The sequence below is a fragment of the Castor canadensis genome, chromosome 11 (genome assembly GCF_047511655.1).
Source record: "Castor canadensis chromosome 11, mCasCan1.hap1v2, whole genome shotgun sequence".
NCBI lineage: Eukaryota > Metazoa > Chordata > Mammalia > Rodentia > Castoridae > Castor > Castor canadensis.
Genome location: NC_133396.1, coordinates 34,761,059 through 34,779,683, shown reverse-complemented (window position 1 = coordinate 34,779,683; position 18,625 = coordinate 34,761,059). Strand labels below are relative to the sequence as shown.

At 35.6% G+C, this 18,625-nt stretch overlaps 1 protein-coding gene across 4 annotated transcripts in view; it reads right to left on the bottom strand.

The window, feature by feature from the left end:
- Cltc (clathrin heavy chain) overlaps positions 1-18,625 on the bottom strand; it is a 64,962-nt gene that overhangs the window by 15,894 nt on the left and 30,443 nt on the right. For all 4 annotated transcript variants that reach the window (XM_020161824.2, XM_074046216.1, XM_020161822.2 and 1 more), the window contains exons 9-20: positions 16,123-16,275; positions 15,520-15,642; positions 14,858-14,995; positions 14,337-14,501; positions 14,024-14,204; positions 13,267-13,430; positions 7,906-8,031; positions 7,155-7,297; positions 4,426-4,660; positions 1,993-2,115; positions 600-745; positions 189-372 (exon numbers count right to left, since the gene is read on the bottom strand). In XM_020161824.2, the coding sequence (XP_020017413.1) occupies positions 189-372; positions 600-745; positions 1,993-2,115; positions 4,426-4,660; positions 7,155-7,297; positions 7,906-8,031; positions 13,267-13,430; positions 14,024-14,204; positions 14,337-14,501; positions 14,858-14,995; positions 15,520-15,642; positions 16,123-16,275 (1,881 nt within the window). The remainder of the gene's footprint in view (positions 1-188; positions 373-599; positions 746-1,992; positions 2,116-4,425; positions 4,661-7,154; positions 7,298-7,905; positions 8,032-13,266; positions 13,431-14,023; positions 14,205-14,336; positions 14,502-14,857; positions 14,996-15,519; positions 15,643-16,122; positions 16,276-18,625) is intronic.

The window sequence follows — 18,625 nt, the reverse complement described above, 5'->3', positions numbered from 1 at the left end:
CAACCATTTTTGAATTAAGGGTACCATAAAATGGATGTTACTCAGAACAGATACATTTAAACTGTTAACATTTGACTGCTCTTCTGTTGCCACAAAAATTTATACCCACCTTCATACAACAATGTATATTCTGAATCAAAAGAAGGCATTACAGTCAGTAACTGAATTTATGTAATCTAAATATATACCTGCACCGCTGATGTATTGACATCAAACTTCCGGAAAATGGCAAATGCTTCTTCAAACAGCTCGTTACTGATAGCAATATTGGCAATATCTGGGGCATCATAGTTATCCAGGCGGTTAATATACTCCATAACACGTGTACGGTCCGCCTTAATTGCAGTGAGGATGAGAAGGTTCTGCAGGTTCCTTTAGAAAAAGACATTTAAGTGTAATATTTTAAAAGCTTATCAGTTATAGAGGTGGGCTATAGAGGAGTTTTTGACTTAGGATGTAGGGTGAGAAGGAAGGCAGTTATTAGTAGAGTTAAGAATTCAGGCAACTTTCTCTAACCTGTTTTTTGTTCTTTCCCAAAACTGACAGGCCATACTTAAACACTGAATAAAAACAGCCAATGGATTCTTCTGATAGCATACCTGTGTTCACTGAATACAGAGTTATCAAGGACAATTTTCTCCAGCAGTTCAATGAGTTCATTAGGAAGGTCTGCAGTCATAAAAGCTTTGACAGTTACTGACACTTCTTCAGGGTCCTGAGTTTCTGACAAAGCTGTCTGTACAACCTATAGAGGATAGACAAGGAATAGGTACTGAAAATCAAGGTGGTTTTTAATGATTATCTAATAAGAATCAATCAGCCTCTCACTAAAAAACTTAAAACAGACAGTAAAGAATGAAAGGAAAAAATAACTAAACTTACCACTAAAAAGGTCTTTCTATGCAAATATACACACCAATGCATACTATGTGTAATTCTGCTAAAAGAAAATCACCCTAATTATGCAATTTCTCTTTTCCCTGATTAAATCATTATTCATACTAACACTCATCACTGTCACATATAATTCAAATACCTAGATGTGGAATTACAAAATCAGAAATTCTTCTGTTTGGGCTATTTTCATGGCACTCAGTTGCTGCAATGAGTACTTTTTCTGGGAACCTACTGGGAATGTTCCTTAAAATGCTTCCTAGGAAAGGAATGAAAAATGAATACCCTTCACTCTATTAATTTCAAAATGTTGTATTTATACTTCTTACTGTTTTTGGAATGGTACTTTTAAACACAGGGTCTTGCGCTGCTGGGCAGATGCTCCACCACTTGATCTATGCCCCTAGCCCAGAGGCAGTCTTCCAATAGCTGGGATCACAAGTGTCACATCACCACACCCAGCTTACTAAGCAAGATGGAATTTCACTAACTTTTTTTTGCCTAGGCTTGTCTTAACCTGTGATCTACCAGATCTGTGCCTCCTGAATTGCTTGGATTACAAGTGTGATCGACCACACCCAACCCAAAATGTTGTATTTATACTTCTCTAAGAAGAATTTAGAATCACTATAAAAACTGTCAACATTTAGGGCTGTGGAAGCATTTTAAATTCTACATAGGTTATAAAAATGATGTTTCATTTGCTATACTATGCTTATTAGAGAAATTTAACATATACTCAGTTGGACTTTTGCATGTCCTAGTATCAATCCTTACCATTTGCTGACTTACTGTCTTCAGCATTTATAATAAATTTAGTCATGTATCAGGAATATCAATCCTTAATGTTTAATATGCTATTTTTCTTGTACTTAGGAACTGAGATAGTTTTATATAAATAAATCATTTTTCTAGATATTTATTTCACTTTCCATAACTTAAATAATATATGTGTATATCTACATGTATTTGCATATATAATTCTAATTTGCTTTTAGTTTTATTGCCTTTTCTTATAGTTAATTATGATCCATTTGAGTATATTTGGTTATATAATGACAGAAAAGATTTTATTCATAGTTTCAAAGAAGAGTTTACCTGGTCAATAAGGGGTCTCCTGTATGGATTGCTTTCCAGTAGTACACTGCCCCACAATTCTGGATCCTTTCGACGTACTAGGTAGCGGGAAAGACTTTTGAAGAGTGAATTCTCATTGCAAACCTAATTGAGATATAGAAGATTATTTCCAGGGTAAAAAGTAAAGACTTTTTACACAATGACTTCAATATTAAAAGTTATTTCTAACAGGAAAAAAAAAATCTATTTTTACACAAAATCTTGAGTGTGTCACACCCAAACTGTTCTTATTAAAATTTAACCAACAGATAAAAAATTCTTGGAGGCTTTTAAAAAGAACCCTCATTTGGGATGATTTTGGATAATTCTACTCAAATACCAGTACTGTACCATTTTAAATTACAGAGACTATGTAATTGTAGGGCTAACCTTCATAGCTTTATTTTCAGTGTTTTATTGGCTATTTTGTGTGCTTATTTCTCCTGTATATATGCATCCACATGTACATAAAGATAAGAAAGTATGTATGTACATAGATGAATGTATTTCCTACATCTGACCACTGGAAGATCCTTGAACCAGTATCTTGGTTTCTAATGCCATTCCTCACTAAAAGGGATCAGGGTTCTCTGGGCAATCCCAGAATTGGAAAAAGTACAAAATGAGCCTGGTATTCAAAGAATTACAAGACTGTGACACAAACACATGGGAGCCAGCCTAAAGTGGTTTCCCATCAGTCAAAACAAGGATAACTGGAGCATTAACAGAATAATAGTAACAGATTATAATGCATAGTATAAAACAAAAATCTATTAGCTCATGAATAGAAGAGTACTGACAAATATAGGGAGAAAATATTGGAGTTAGAAAATTTTCACTTTGTAATCAATGTAATAAGAATGGTTTGAGCAAAAATGAACAGATGCTAAATTAATAGAGAATCAACAGGATGTTTGCATGGTCTTAAGTATCCACTCACATATCTACAAGATAAAAAGTAATTACAGATGTGCATGGTGATACGCGACTGCAATCCTAGAGCTTGGAGGCCGAGGCAAGAGAACTTAAGAGTTCAAGGCTAGTACGGGCTACAGAATGAGACCCTGTCTCCAAAAAAAAAAAAATAGTAATAATAATAATAATCATCATCATCCAATGGGAAAAAAATGGTCCAATTTAGTAAAACTGACAAAACAGAGGGACCAAGTGGATACCATGTGCTTCTGGATGTAATAGCATAAGAAAGTCAAAGCACCGTGTAAACAGTGCTGTTCTGGGTGGAAATATACCATCTAAATCCAATCACAGGGAACCATCAGAAAAATATAGTAAGAAATAGTCTATCTTTTAAAAAACAGATAGCTGGAGATGTAGCTCAGTTGGTAAAGTGCTTGTTTAGCATGTGCATGGCCCCAAGTTCAATCCCCTGAAACAAGGAAAGAAAAGAAAAAGATTTTACATTTATATGAAATAAAAAAGTCAAATCCAATGACATTAAGCATTATTTGGTGGTATCAGGAGCTGTGGGGAAAGGGACAAATGGAGAAACTATCTATGTAACTATAAATGTAGGGTTTCCTATCAGAGTGATGGAAACTTGGAAGAAAAGCTACTTAACTGTTCATTTTAAAATGCAAAATTTTTAAGCCAGACACCAGTGGCTCACGCCTGTAATCCTATCTACTCAGGAGGCAGAGATCAGGAGGATCACAGTTCGAAGTCAGCCCAGGCAAATACTTCATGGACCTATCTCAAAGATACACAACATAAAAAAAGGGCTGGCAGAGTGCCTCAAACAAAAAAAGAAAAAGTGTAATTTTGTTATGTGTATTTCACCTTAATAAAAAGGATCCAGGGAGAATAAAAGACTACTTTATACAAAGACATCTGTATCATAAAATACAAAATGCTGAAGAACTGTTACATATTAAAGGAGGACAAAGAGACACACAATGAAATGTAATGTGATTGTAAACAATGAATAAACTGTGATGAAGGGCATTATTTGTCAACTGACAAAACTAGAATGTAACAGATTTTCTGAAGTATCCCATGAATGTTGTACTGACTATAGCTGGTATCCATAATGTGGAAAATAATAAGACAATATCCTTATTCTTAGGAAATATACCCCAAAGTGATAAAAGGCTACCAAGTACACAACTTGTGCACATATTGTTAAAAAAAAATTATGTGTGTTTGCATATATATATAACTGGTGTGTGCACATGAAAGCATGTGAGAACATGAATTTTAAGGCAGGGGGTTAAAATGGTGAACAATCAGGACGCAGACTTTTACTACTTTGGCCATGCTCAGGCTCACGATCATGTCCAAATAAAGCTTGAAAAACTAAAGCATGATTAACCAAAATCACTCCAAAGCTCTCAGAATTTGTTAGCATGATTATAAGACAGGTTAAAGAAATACAGCCTTTCAGCTAACTGTACTCACATTAATAAGCTCCAGATCACACTGGCCACGTTCATAGGCAACACAGGCCAGATGTGGATCTCTCTTCTCACAATACTTCCCAACAACACGACTGTCATAATAGGGATTTTCACGAAGAAATCTCTCTGGGTTGTTATTACTGTCGATGTAGATTTTGGCTAATGCATTGTGAGTAGCAGGCTCCTCACAGCCTTCATGAATTCTGGCTTCTAGCCAAGGCAAAAGTAATTTTAATCTAGGGAAAACAAAATCCACATATACTATATTACAAACAGCATAATCTTGACATGCTAACTGTACAAGTATTTTATGGTCTGTAATATGCTTTCACACACATTATTCTTTTGGCAGGAGAGGGTTGATCTAAAGAGATCATAGAGTTACCCAGTATTTCACAGAAGGTATATATAGACTGTTTTTCATTCTCCCAAATGTATCAATGGTAAGAAGTATTAATCTGCTTATATTTGGATATAAAACAATATAGATTTATAGACTGTGCTTTCTCTGTGTTAGACAATACTATCTAGACTTTAGAGAAAAAAAATTTTATGAGCAGGATGGAGATACAGGCCAGAATATCTGAGGTTCCTTTCATTTTTTCTTTTCTTTTTTTGAGACAAGGTCTTGCTCTATGTAGCCAGGCTGTTTTTGAACTCAAAATCCTCCTGCCTCCCCCTCCTGAGTCCTCAGATTACAGGTATGTGGCACCATGCCCCGTATCCTTTTGATCTTAATACAATTAATATTCAGCATTACCTATAGCCAAAGGAGAGAGTACCCTAAACATATACTGGGGATAAAATCTGGTAGCTTTAGCAGTGGTAGGTTTAATAGTTCTAGATGTCATATGTCTGTTCCCCCAAGGGTCATGGTTTCACTACAGCTTATGTTTCAATGGCCCTGATGACTATGACTCTTACTCAGGCTTTAAATATTAAAATCAGTCAGAGAAAAAGCATTGTTCCATTACTTTGGCTATCAAATTCATGTAGTTATTAATTCTTCCATTAAAGGCAATGTCCCCTAAACATGAGCAGTCCAAACAAATGTGTTATGTCAACTGAAAGAATAAAGAGTAGCTAAGGCATGTCTAGACTGGTGATTTAGGTTTACCAAAATATGATTTGTCACTTAAAGACCAAATTATCTAACTATATCTGGCCATTTGCTGGGAATGTACAAGTAAAGACTATTTTCAGATAGTAAGACTTAAGACCCCATGAATGTTTTTCTGAATGTTAAATTATAACCTAAAATCACTTCAAACTAGGCTCAAACTTTCCTTCAACTCCCCACCCCCCACAGCAGCACTGGGGTTTGAACTCTTGACTTTTGCCCTTTCTAGGCAGGTGCTGTAGCACTTGAGCCATGACTCCAGGTTATTTTGGAGATAGGGTCTCACTTTTTGCCTGGGCTGGCCCGGACCACAATCCTCTCGCATTTTATGCTTCCTGAGGTAGCCAGGATGACAGACACAACCCACCATGCCCAGCCTTTTCACTTTGAAATGGGATCTCGGTCTCCCAAGTAGCTAGAATTGCAGGTGTTAATCATCAGCCTCAAGTTTAGGTTCCAGCTTTTAAGCTGGTATTATATTATGTATTTTTGTTGTTCTTAAATGCAGAATTTTTTCCACATATGAAACTTCATAATACAAATTCTATGCATACCATTAGTAGATTACTGCATCAACTCAGGTTAAAATTAAACCCCACAGGTTTTCTTGATAGCCTTTCATACAGCTTTAGTTACTACCTACTATTACACCAGCCCACCAACTACATTTATGTTGTCAACACTTCCTGAACAGTAACTTCTCCAAATGTTCCATCTAAAAAACTTTTTAGAAGCACTTATACTACATTCTACTCTATGAAAAACTTGTAATTATTATTATAATATTAAGGTATTATAAATGAAATGAGCTTATCCCAGAGTGGCATAGGGACTCTTTACTTTCTTAAAATTTAAGAAATATCACACTATCAGTGAAAAATTATTTATTACATACACTGGTATTATACATAACTAAAAGGAGGATTCATACATAATTTAAATTAAAAACTTACACAAAGTCAAGCCATATATTCGGTAAATATAAATATGCCAAAAAGCGATCACCAGAGCTGGGCACTGGTAGTTCACAGGCCTGTAAGTCTAGCTACTCAAGATGCAGAGATCAGGAGGACTGAGGTTCAAAGGCAGCCCAGACAAATAGTTTGAGAGACCCTATCTCAAAAATACACAACCCAGAAAGGGCTAGCAAAGTGGCTCAAGTGATAGAGCACCTGTTCTACCACTCAGATGGTTCTGGCGTTCTGAGTTCAAACCCCAGTACCCTCAAAAAAAAAAAAAAAAAAAAAAAGTGATCACCAGCTGGAGATATAGGTAGAATGCTTGCCTGGTGAGGCCCTGGCTTTGGACCACAGGACCTTATGACCACACACATACACACACACACACACACACACACACACACACGAAGGGGGAAGGGGGAGGGGGATTAGCCAAGTGAACATTTTCTACATGACACATACAATGTTTCAGAAACCAGATTTGTTCTCAGCTCTATTATCTAGCTTATGGCTTTTAAATTAGCTACCTCCAGGGAATTATTTCCCATGTTTGAGTAGCCCTCAGATAAGTGAATAGCAATATTTTATGTTATTACCATGCTATGGAAGGCTAATTTATCACAGTTATGAAGATTAAAAACAATACTATACCTGTTTCTTTTTTCAACTTCAGCAACAAGCTCATCAGTAGAGAATTGACCTCTTACAACAAGAATTAAGTTCTTAATGACATCTTCAGAGCAGTCAACATCAAGCAATCCTCCAATAACCACAGGAAGTCGACTTGGATTCACCTATGGTTATAAAGAAAGAAAAATGCTATTATGTTAATAAGTAAAGCAGAGAAGAACTTAAAACCTACTTCTATCTTTCAAGCTTAGGTTTTAAAATCAGTAATATTGAAAGTAAGTCTAAATCTGCAGCCAGATAATGGAAATTAGCAGTAAGTCCAGCTAAAAAAAGCTTCATGGTCTAATTAAGGGTTGGAATCACTTTAACCATCTTCTCTTAGCCTGCTCCAAATAGTAAGTACAAAACAGGTAACATCAAAGAATGACTATGGAAAACTGTCTAATAAAACAAGTTCAACTATAGTTAAAACTAACTTTGTTTCTAGAGTTAGAAGGTAAAGTTTCTAATGTCTGTATTTAAGATGGCTTGAAAACTGTAGTTTGGAGTTTAGTAAGGCAATAAGCCACCCAACTTGTTCAACTGCAGCAGTTTTATTCTTATACTTTACTCACTCGGCATGTATGTGAAATTTTAATCAAAGAAAAGACTACTGGAAAAAGAAATGTTGAAAGCTACTCCAGAAGACAAGTTTCAAAAGGATGAAGATTTCCAGAATATGAGAAATAAAATCTATAAAATAATACCTTTCAATTATACGAGTATTACTTACCTTCTGGACATATATCTCTATATACTTTTGAAGATTATTTCTATACAAATACAGAACCAAATCATGAACGAAGTCAAACCGATCACAGACAATGATAAGTGGTAACTGATCTGTCAGTTTTGCTTCCTGAAAAAAGAATAAAAAGAAGCTTCACTTTTCTTCTTGTATAAGGTGGCAAATCTATGTAAAGTATGAAAGTCTGTTCTATGCTGATGGGAGAGGCTCACATGAATGTGGCTCTTCTATTAAAGAAAGAAATGTCCCAAAAGCTGAGTGTATATATCCCACTTTAGGTAAATTTTATGAAGTAACACAAGATTCACACAGCAAAACACTAGTCCTCCCCACACACTTACTTCTCCTAAAAACCTAACAAATTATGATGTGTGAGCCACCAGTGGCACTCAAGTTATAAAATCATCATACAGGGACTTTCATTAATAGTTAACAATTCAACTAAATTTGGCAGCCAATTTATATAAATATATTACATTGTTCAAAAATGTGGCATGAATCCCTCACATTTGTTTCAAAGTTATGATTTATAGTCCATCCCTCCCCAATCCCAAGCTATATAGCCAGCTCTAACACTGTCATGATAAAGCCTACAAGGAGCAGCGTGATGGTGATGGCCATGAGTAATACACCACATGTTGTTATAATAAGAAAAAGGCAAAAAATGAAAAAAACAAAGGAAAAAATAGCATTTAAAGAAACGACATCTTTAAATTGCCAACTGCTTTTACCATTACAAATACCAAGCTACGATCCTACTTATAGACTGACATAAAAGATGTTATAGACAGGTAGATAAGACCTGTACTGGGCATTTACCTGATACATGTCCTGTTACATCCCACAGATACAAGGTACAGCACAAAAAACAACAGTTTCCATCAGGAATTCATTTATACACATGAAACATTGCTCAATAAATGATTCCTCTAAGACAGTGTCTAAGATGAAGTAGAACTAAGCAGGATAGGACTTTCCCCAACGGTAGCCAGTAAGAATATTACTTGCAAGATATATAAAATAGTTCTTAAGACTAGACTGCAGTTACCCAGTTATGAATCATATGAAGAGTACACCAAGAAAAATTTGTGAGCACTCCTAAATTCTAAAAATGGCTATAAATCTGAAGTGGAAGTCCAGCTACAGACTTTTCACATTAAGGAAAGTCTAAGGCAAGTACTTGTTTTAAAATCATGGAAACTGCCAGGCACAGTGGCATATGGCTGTAATCCAGGGACTCAGGAGGCAGAGGATGGGAATATCAAGGTTTGAGCCCAGCCCAGGCAAAAAGTTAGAAAGAATCCATCTCAACTAATAGCTAGTTATGTTGCCATGCACCTATCACCTAGGTACATGGAAAATATAAAAAGGAGGATCTATGCAAACAGCCTGGTCCATGCAGAAACGTGAAATCCTACTCTCAAATAATTAAAGCAAAAAGGGCTGGGGAGCGTGGCTCAAGTGGTAGAGCATCTGCCTAACAAGAGTGAGACCCTGAGTTTAACCCGCAGTACCACCAATAAATAAGAGCTGTTATAATCAGTTCTAGAAAAAATTTATCTGCATCTACCTACAAAAAAATTTCAGTAGGTCATGCTTTTCCTTCTAAATCAACATAAAAAAATTAGTGAGTCAACATATTAGTCTTTTCCTTATCATGTTTAATACCCAAAATAAATATTACATGCTTTCATTAGTTAGGAAAAAACATAATTACAAGCAATCTAAGATTATTTAGTCTATTTCTGTGCATAAGTGTTTAACACTTCTCTGGCAAAGACAACTAACTACATTCTAAAAGAAAATTTTAGATTGAAAAAGAACCAAGATATTTTCCTGATTGCCTAAATTTATACAGTGAATTTATACATTGAAATAATGTTAACATTTTAAACTATTTACAACTCCCAATAATATTTAACAAGTTTAAGGTCCAAATTGGAATTATATAAATTGATCAAGATTCTTTCTTCCTTTAATTCATTTCTTTCTTTCCTTCTTTCTTTAAGATGGAATTGGGGTTTGAACTCAGAACTTTGCACTTGCAAAGCAGGTGCCCACACCTCCAGTCCATTTTGGTCTCGTCATCTTGGAAACGGTATCTGCAAACTATTGGCCCAAGCTCACCTCGAATCATGATTTTCCTGGTCTCAGCTTCCCAGATCCATGTTTTCTAAACCATAATTTGTTCAATTACCAAGTATTTACTGAGTATCTATATACTCTAAGCAAGCAGAGTTCAATCCCTCAAGAGAATTACATCATACTAGAAGACACAATGTTTCATAGAGGTGGGTGTTATAATGATAAGAGAAGGAAGAGAATGGGGTCTAGTTAGGTATTCTAGATAGGGTAAACAGAGACATCCTTTCTTACAATACTTGTTCAGAAGCCTGGAGAAGGCCAGGGAGCAAGTCATAAAGGGCTGAGACAAAAATAGTCTGAGGCATAAGCAAATTCCCTGAGGCAGGAAAAGGTGTGTGTGGGGGTGTGGGGGGGGGGAAGAGCATCAGGAATAGCACCCCAGGCAAGAGTGATTGAAGCACTTCTAGGAGACAAGGAATAGTAGAAAAGAATACCAAACGTAGCAAGGAGGAAAACATGGGTTTGAAGAGCAGTTCCATGCTTTCTATTGAGAACTACAGAACCATAGATTTAAGGGGTGTCAAATGATATGAATAGCACTATTTCAGCTTGGTTTTAGGGTTTTTAACCATCCTTCCCCTCTTTTAAAACAGTGCTGGGGATCGAAACATGCTAGGCAAGTGCTCTACCACTGAGCCACATCCCTACCCCCTACAGGATTGTTTTAAAAGGGAGAGTCTGTTCTTCCAATGTCTATGATTCTGGTAACTAGCACACAATTGAGAGTCAAGACTACATTCAGAGAAGCAGTTTTCTTAGAATAACAAAGTTTACAACAGCAGTTAATTATTATGTAGTTACTATCTCCAAAATTAAGCTTAGTAATAGTGATGGCAGGAGGCACTATAGCTTCATATCAAAGATCAGTGAAGACAGCTGAGTAAATGGTCTGACATGAGGTAAAGCTGAGTACAACGGCATCTTAGCATTAAGCCCCCAGTTCAAAGGATTTTCACATCATATGTTTATCTCTAATTCAGTCTGGAAATAAATTTTTGCAGAATCAAACAACTTAAACGGAAAATAAACTTGCCTAATAGAAACTGCATGTAGAATTTCCAAATCTTATTCCAAGGCCCATCAACGCAATTTGTTAAGAATGGTTAATACTGAAGCACCTATAGTATATAAGATACTCAATAATCAATACCTAATAATAGAGAGAAAAAGAATTTGAAGCATGTCTGACTGTTAGGAACATAATCCACACCTACTCCTATACTAAATATATCAGGTTTGCACCTAATTCTTAATTGTGGAGGTAAAAATCCAGGGTCTAAGTCACCAAGGCCATCCCATTCTACTACCCAAATATTAATTTATGGGACAGGCCTTGTTATGTAGTTAAGGCTGGCCTCAAACTCAATATCCTCCTGCCTCAGCCATCCAAGCTGGGATTACAGATATGGTTGACCACACCCTGCTCAAAGGATTTTTTTGAAATTTGAGAACATCATAATTCATGCTTGACCTGTGTTAATATAAATGATAACTCAAGTATTAAATTTCAAGGCTAAAGAAATTAAAATGGAAGCATAAAAGTTGAGAGCCTGATTTTAAAAAAAAAAGGAAATCACGATGTAAGAATCTAGTAGTATTTTTATTAAAAAGAAGCAACAATGATATTCAAGAGAGGAAATGAACCTCTTCCTATGAAGAAGAGTCACAGGTAAACTATAGGCATAGAAGACAAACCTTTCTCATTTGGAGTTTTATTTGGATGTTAGGAAGTTTTGGTTTTCAACATTATGATACTAGCCAGGTTCCCCAAAATACTGATGATGGCTAAGACATTATAATGCTACATAAAGTTACATAGGTTTTTTGGAGAGTTTATCTTTTAGTCAAAACTGCAGGACAATTTCAGCACTTAAGACTATTTCATTACATTAAAACCTGTAGAATTTGTTTATTTAATATAGAGGCCAGGTAGTAAATTCTTCAAAACAGCATATGCCAATGCAACTACACACTATTGACAAACCATCAAAGTTGAGGGATGAGAAAAGCTATTTTTCATAAAATAAAATTTTTCCAGAAGACAAAAAATACTTCAAAATTTTAAATAAACTTTGAAATCACTATATATACATATGTACATACTCATATATGCATATATGGCAGTGGAGAGTGGTATTCTGAGTGTTTCATTATTTTTCCCTGGTCTTTTATAGACAGCTGCAAACTGTAAAACTTTATTTTCCCACCCCCATACCCCCAAAAAAACAAACCTGGCAGGTATGAGACTAAAGCTAAAAGCAAAGTTAAATATTAGGGCTGGAGATGCAGTTTAGTGGCAAAGCACTTGCCAAGCCATGTGCAAGATTCTGGTTTGATTCCTAGCACCGCAAGAAGGACAAAAAAAAAAAAAAAAATTACCTGCCCATAAGTATGCTCCAAAGAGCTCAGAATCTTAAATCCTAACTCTTTAGACCTACATAAGTAGCCCTTAATTCTCTGTAACTGAATTCATTTGTCACAAAACTAAGCTTTGATTTGTGAATTACACTACTAATATTTTCTAGATTTTAGGTAGATTTGATTTGTAAACCTACATCCATTTGACAAAAGACATCTTTGCTTACAACTGAGATTCCTCAAAATGATACCAAGCACAAACTGATTTTAATACTGAAAAGAAACCTAAGCTGGGCATGATGGTATCCATCTATAATCCCAGCACCCTGAAGCCCGAAGCAGGCTGTGAATTCAAGGCCAGACTGAACTCTAGACTACACAGTGAGACAATAGGGGTGGGATGGCAGCTTAGTGATAGAACGCCTGCCTATCTCTCAAGCAAGAGGCCCTGGGTTCAATCCCCAACACCACTGGAAAACAAAAAAATGTTCACAGTGAAAAGATCATAGTGAGACAGTCTCGTAAGTAAAGAAAGAAAAATAATAAAACCTAGATTAAGTGATATTCTAAAGTGAGCTTGCAACATTAAAATTTTTTTCTTCCCAAAATTAAAATGTAAAAATGAAGGTTTTTGTTCAGACTGTTATTTTTTCTTGTTTTAAGCAGATGGTCATTCTAAGTATTACTTACTAATTTCCTTCCCTATTTCAAAAGAAACCACAGGGCATTAAGTTTAGAAGAAGTAGCCCAGCACACAATTTGAGAGCATTAAGATTTTCAAAACCCCCACAGAACTGCTGATCCTCAACCAATGCAGAAAGCACATCATTAAAAAACACTTACCTTGAGAAAATTCTTCACTCTCTCAGGATCATAGCAGTTGCTTTCTCTGCAGATTCTTTCTACTTCTTTGATCTGCCCAGTCTTACAGGCTGCCTGAATATATTTAAAGTGCACATCTGGGTCCTGACTAAAGTTAACAATGGATCCCAGAAAATAAAAGAGACCTTAAAGAAAGAAATAATTAAAATTAAACATAGGGACACTTTTGAGAATGACAGAATAACAATTAAACAATTGAAAAAATTCTTATACTAAAGACTCCCAACTATATGGGGAGAGGGAGGGGGCGGAGTGGGTGGTAAGGGAGGGGGTGGGGGCAGGGGGGAGAAATGAACCAAGCCTTGTATGCACATATGAATAATAAAAGAAAAAATGAAAAAAAAAAAAAAAGACTCCCAACTATAAATTGATTGCTTAAAGAGTGCATGCAGTAAGAATACTAACCCAGTAACCTGTTCAATAAAGTGGGTTTCTACTTAAATCCCTACAGAACAGAAAATTCAATTCAATTTTTTAAATAGTTTAGAAGTAGAAAGAACAACTACTCAACATTCCATTTTCAATTTTAAATGAATCTCATGTACCAGATGTTTTTCCATATGTAATTAACAGGACCATGACAACATGAGTAATGAAACTCAAAATACTAAAATGTTCCATATGATTATGCTTTTAGAAAGACAATTTCAACAGCCTGACTGTAAGCATGCCTCTCTCTTTGGCTATCTTAAATAATTCTTTAAAAACTCCTAATTACCTTCAAAACTCTTGAAAGATTCAAAGAGTTCAATCAGAGACTGAGTTGACAGTTGTTCATGGTACTTAGAAGCCACCTGAACACAGATCTGCAGATTTTGACGAATATTGGCAGACAGCATGGCTCTGAGACATTCTAAGGAGTCTTCTACTGATAAGGACCCAAAGTAATTCACTAACCACTAGAGGAAAGAAAATTAATTAAATGAAAATGTTGGACCTCGTGGTGGTATGAAATTACTATAATGTAATAACACAAACCCACTTCTCAGCATACCAGTTAATCACAAGCAGCAGGTAAAAAAACAAAATACCTCAGGATTAAGAAGATGGGTATGAACAACAGCACGCTTTATATCATATAAATCAGTGAAGTGTTCTAATGCACGCTGCAGTAGGCCAGCCTTTTCACACAGCTGAGCGATGTGAGCCCGGTCATAATGCGTGAACATCTGATTCCCTAGAATAGCATCTGCAACCTAGAAAACCACAAACAAGATGAGCTTATTTTACCACTTCTTTTATATCAGTAATGCCACATCCAGACTACATATTAAGATTCATCAGTAAACTGGCAGAAGAAATAAAATACAAAGGAATATTAGCTTAATTTTCTTGAGCAAGGAATGATCATCTCATAACTCTGAATAACAATCTGTGACGCTCTCAATAATTACTAGAACAGTGTTGGAAACATGCCTAAAAAGCAGGAAAACAGGGAGGGGGGTGGGGACAGGGGGGAGAAATGACCCAAGCCTTGTATGCACATATGAATAATAAAACAAAACAAAACAAAAAAGTAAAATGAAAAAAAAAAAAGCAGGAAAACACATACTTGAGGGGCATGCATAAGGTTCATCTCAAGCAACCGCGTCTGTAAAGGGCCTTCAGATGGGCGATTATTCTTCAGAGCATCAAGCAAGAATGCAGTACACTGCTGGATTAGATTGTATTCCATAAAGACATCCACAATCTATAAAAAATGATTGACAATATGTAAGTGAAATTAACAATGATCTCTTTTAAGTTGAAAAAATTGCACAGACAAAATATCAGAATTAACAAATACCAACTGGACAACAGAGCTTCACACTTCAAGAATAGTGATGTGGACTGGGGATGTGGCTCAAGTTAGTACAGCACTTGCTTATAAGCACAGAGCACTGATTTCAATCCCCGGTATCACAAAAAAGAATCAATGATACTACCTGGAGAATTCAGTTACATTGAGGTATGATAAAAAACAACTACAAAACATTTTAAGATATTATACAACAGCAAAATATAATCAAGCTTTTGTGTATAAAAAATGGACTCACACTCCCTATGTGCCTCTCTCCCCCACCAGTGGCAGCCACTGTCTTCGGTGTATTATTACTCCCATATGTTCTTCATTGTTTAAATACATACACATCTCTAAACAAGATGATTATTTGTTTTCTATGTTTTAAAGTTGTATATAGATGGCACCATACCTCTCGCTTTTAAAGCCGTTACCTGTGTAATGTCAGCAAGAGGCTCTTCATCCTGAACTAACATTTGCGCAAACTGCTGTCCCTGATCGGGACTGATCCGCATTACATTTCTCAGCAGAAAGATCCAGTCTGGAGTATATCCAACCTACAAATGCAAAAAAGACTAAAGCCTGGCCAAAAAGTTTCATTTTTATAGCACTGAAAGGCATTTTCTACAATAAAATCTTGTAACTGTAGAACTGCTAGTGAAAGCACAAATTCATTTGCAATTTAAGATGCTAAATTAGACCTTGGTAATGACATTATTTGAACAAATAGCCATAAAGTTTTTATAGTTGGCTTTGCTACAATCAATGAATGACCTTTTCAAAAACTTTATGTTAGCATGTAAAAGTATGCCCCTGCTATCTTAGATTCTGAAAAGCCACACAGGAGTTGCTGTCTCCATTTTTTTTTTATCAAATATGAATTCTATGTATGACAAGTAAAATAGGATTTTTATACTTTTCCAAGTAATTTAAAATTTAAAGGAAATTCACTATTAAGTAACAGAGTCAGTATAGGCTAATTTCTCTTTTAACAGTTTTAATGAATTTATGTTGAGAATTTGTTTCATTGAACTCACTTTTTTAGCATATAAAACAATCTTCTGGACTTGACCTGTTTCTGCAAAGCACTGAATAACTTTATTTGGGACATTAGCCCTTAGGTACACACTAAGTGCCAATGTGGGATCCACAGATTTCACAAGATCACCCAGTTCTTCAGAACATTCCAGCTGTCCAAAGGAAAGAGAGAGTCGTTAGTGACCCATGAACTGCTTTACAAACAAGTAATTGATACTCTTTCCCTATAAATAATAGAGTGGTACTTGGTCACTTATTTTCCCAAAAATATTATATAAATATACAGGGGTTGTGGTTGGTAGACTCTTGATATTGTATTCACAACAATGTCTCAGCAGAATTCTCCTTAACTCCTATTAAACAAAGATAGAACACCAAGATTTCATGCTTTTAGATGTTACCAACTACCTTGCTAGAAATGCAACTACCTCTACCTACTAAGAATATTCTGATAGAACCACGTGTTCCCAGTTTTCAAAACTAATCCAAGTGCTTTTTCCTTTGTGGTGCTAAGGATTAAAGCCAGGGCATCAGGCATGCTAGGCAAGTACTCTACCATTAAACCATACATCTAAGCTCAATAATGCAACTTTTAACTTTTAATGTAATGTTACCAAATGAACATTTCATACTTCTGGTTGTGGTGTCATGTGCCTATAATCCCCAAACCTGGGAGGCTAAGGTAGGAGGTTCACAAGTGTAAGGTCAGTCTGGGCTACACACAGACATCTTGTCAAAAAAAAAAAAAAAAAAAAAATTTTTTTTTTAAAAGAAAGAAAACAAGATATTAAAAGAGCCAAATAAGGCTTACCCTAAGGACCATTATTAAACCTAGGGTGGTAACCTATTTGTTTGAAGGACCTAAGCGCTATCATCTTTTTTTTTTTGGTACCAGTATTTGAACTCAGGGGCTCGTGCTTGCTAGGCAGGCTCTCTAACAGTTGAGTCATTCTACTAGCCCTCCAGCATCACCTTAACTTTAGGATTTAAGGTTGTAAAGAAGCAAAGGCTAATTTTGCAAGATCAAACATAAAAATTTTACAATTTTTATGAAGTACACAAGCAGATACCCACTCATTATTCAACCTGCCTTAGTTTCCAATCTGGAAATCTAAGAATTTCGCTTTACATGCTAGTGTTGATTTCTACTTTAATGATAACTTCAGAGACCAGCCCTTATAACTGACATTTAATGCTAAAGTAAGAAGTTCTTTCAGATTCTACACAACTAAAAATGCTCACTAATGAAGGACTGATCAATGTCTCTTTTACTACAAATAAGCCCCAAGACTTTTCACACACATACACACACAAAAGATAATGAAAGGTATTGATTCCCAAAGAGCTATCTCCCTGGTACCTAGATCAGCTCAGTTACCTTGGCTATTCCCATCCTCCCTTATCTTGAACAATTAGAACAGATCTCAAATACTTGCTAGTGTGGCTAGTAACTATTTTTCAGCAGAGATTCCTGTCCAAGCATCTCCATTCTGAAGTACTATCCTCCCGTATCCTATAAGACTGCCAGAAGCTGGGTCAAGAAACAAGGACTTAGAATTAGTAATGTAAAAATACTACCAACATACACCAATGCTGAAAGATATAGTACATTAAGTTATTTACGGGCTGGTGGAGTGGCTGAAGTGGTAGAGTGCCTGCCTAAAAGTTATTTGCTACCCAGTATTTGTACAGTATACCTCAGTTTTTGACAATGGCACATGTCATGGCAATTCAATAATACAACTTTATGCAGAAAGGCTTTGTATAGTTTTATAAAAGGAATAATAGTAACAGACTGCCTAAATTTGTTGCCCTACAAATAAATAGCCATGTATTGCTTGCTTCTCAATCTCTATTCCACATAACCTGCTCTATAAACAGTATATTATATGCTCTGTCTAAAAAGAAAATTAAATACTGAGTGAATATAAAGGCAAGGAGAAATTCTATAGTAAAGGTGATTAGTATTTTATAATAAACGGTCCTATTTGAAACCAAGTCAAATATTTTCATGTAACAGCAATTAACATTCTGTGAAATCACTGTTCAACAGTATCTCACTACTAATTAAGACAGCTTTGCTGTCCTTTTTACATAGTATGATCTAACATTTTATTTAACATGTTTTCCTTGACTCATCCAAACATGTTTACTGGCAGCAAATACCACATTTTTGACAACACTTTGGAAGTTCTAAAAGAAAAGATGATACTCGTACTGCCTACTACGTGTGGCGTGTAGGAGACAAGGTTATACCCTTATGTCCAGATGAATGAGACAGATTCTGACAAATATGAATGCACAATGAACATGAGCATCTCAAAGTAAGCTTTTCCTAAAGCAAAAAGACAGCAACTCTCTTCCAGGGCATAGTTTTAACTACCAAGCAAGAATCCTGGATTCCATTAAAAAACCTAAACAAAACAAAGATATCTCACCTTAACATTCATAAAGAGAAATATATATTCAAAGGAAGCAAGTACATGCATTTGTTTCTACAAC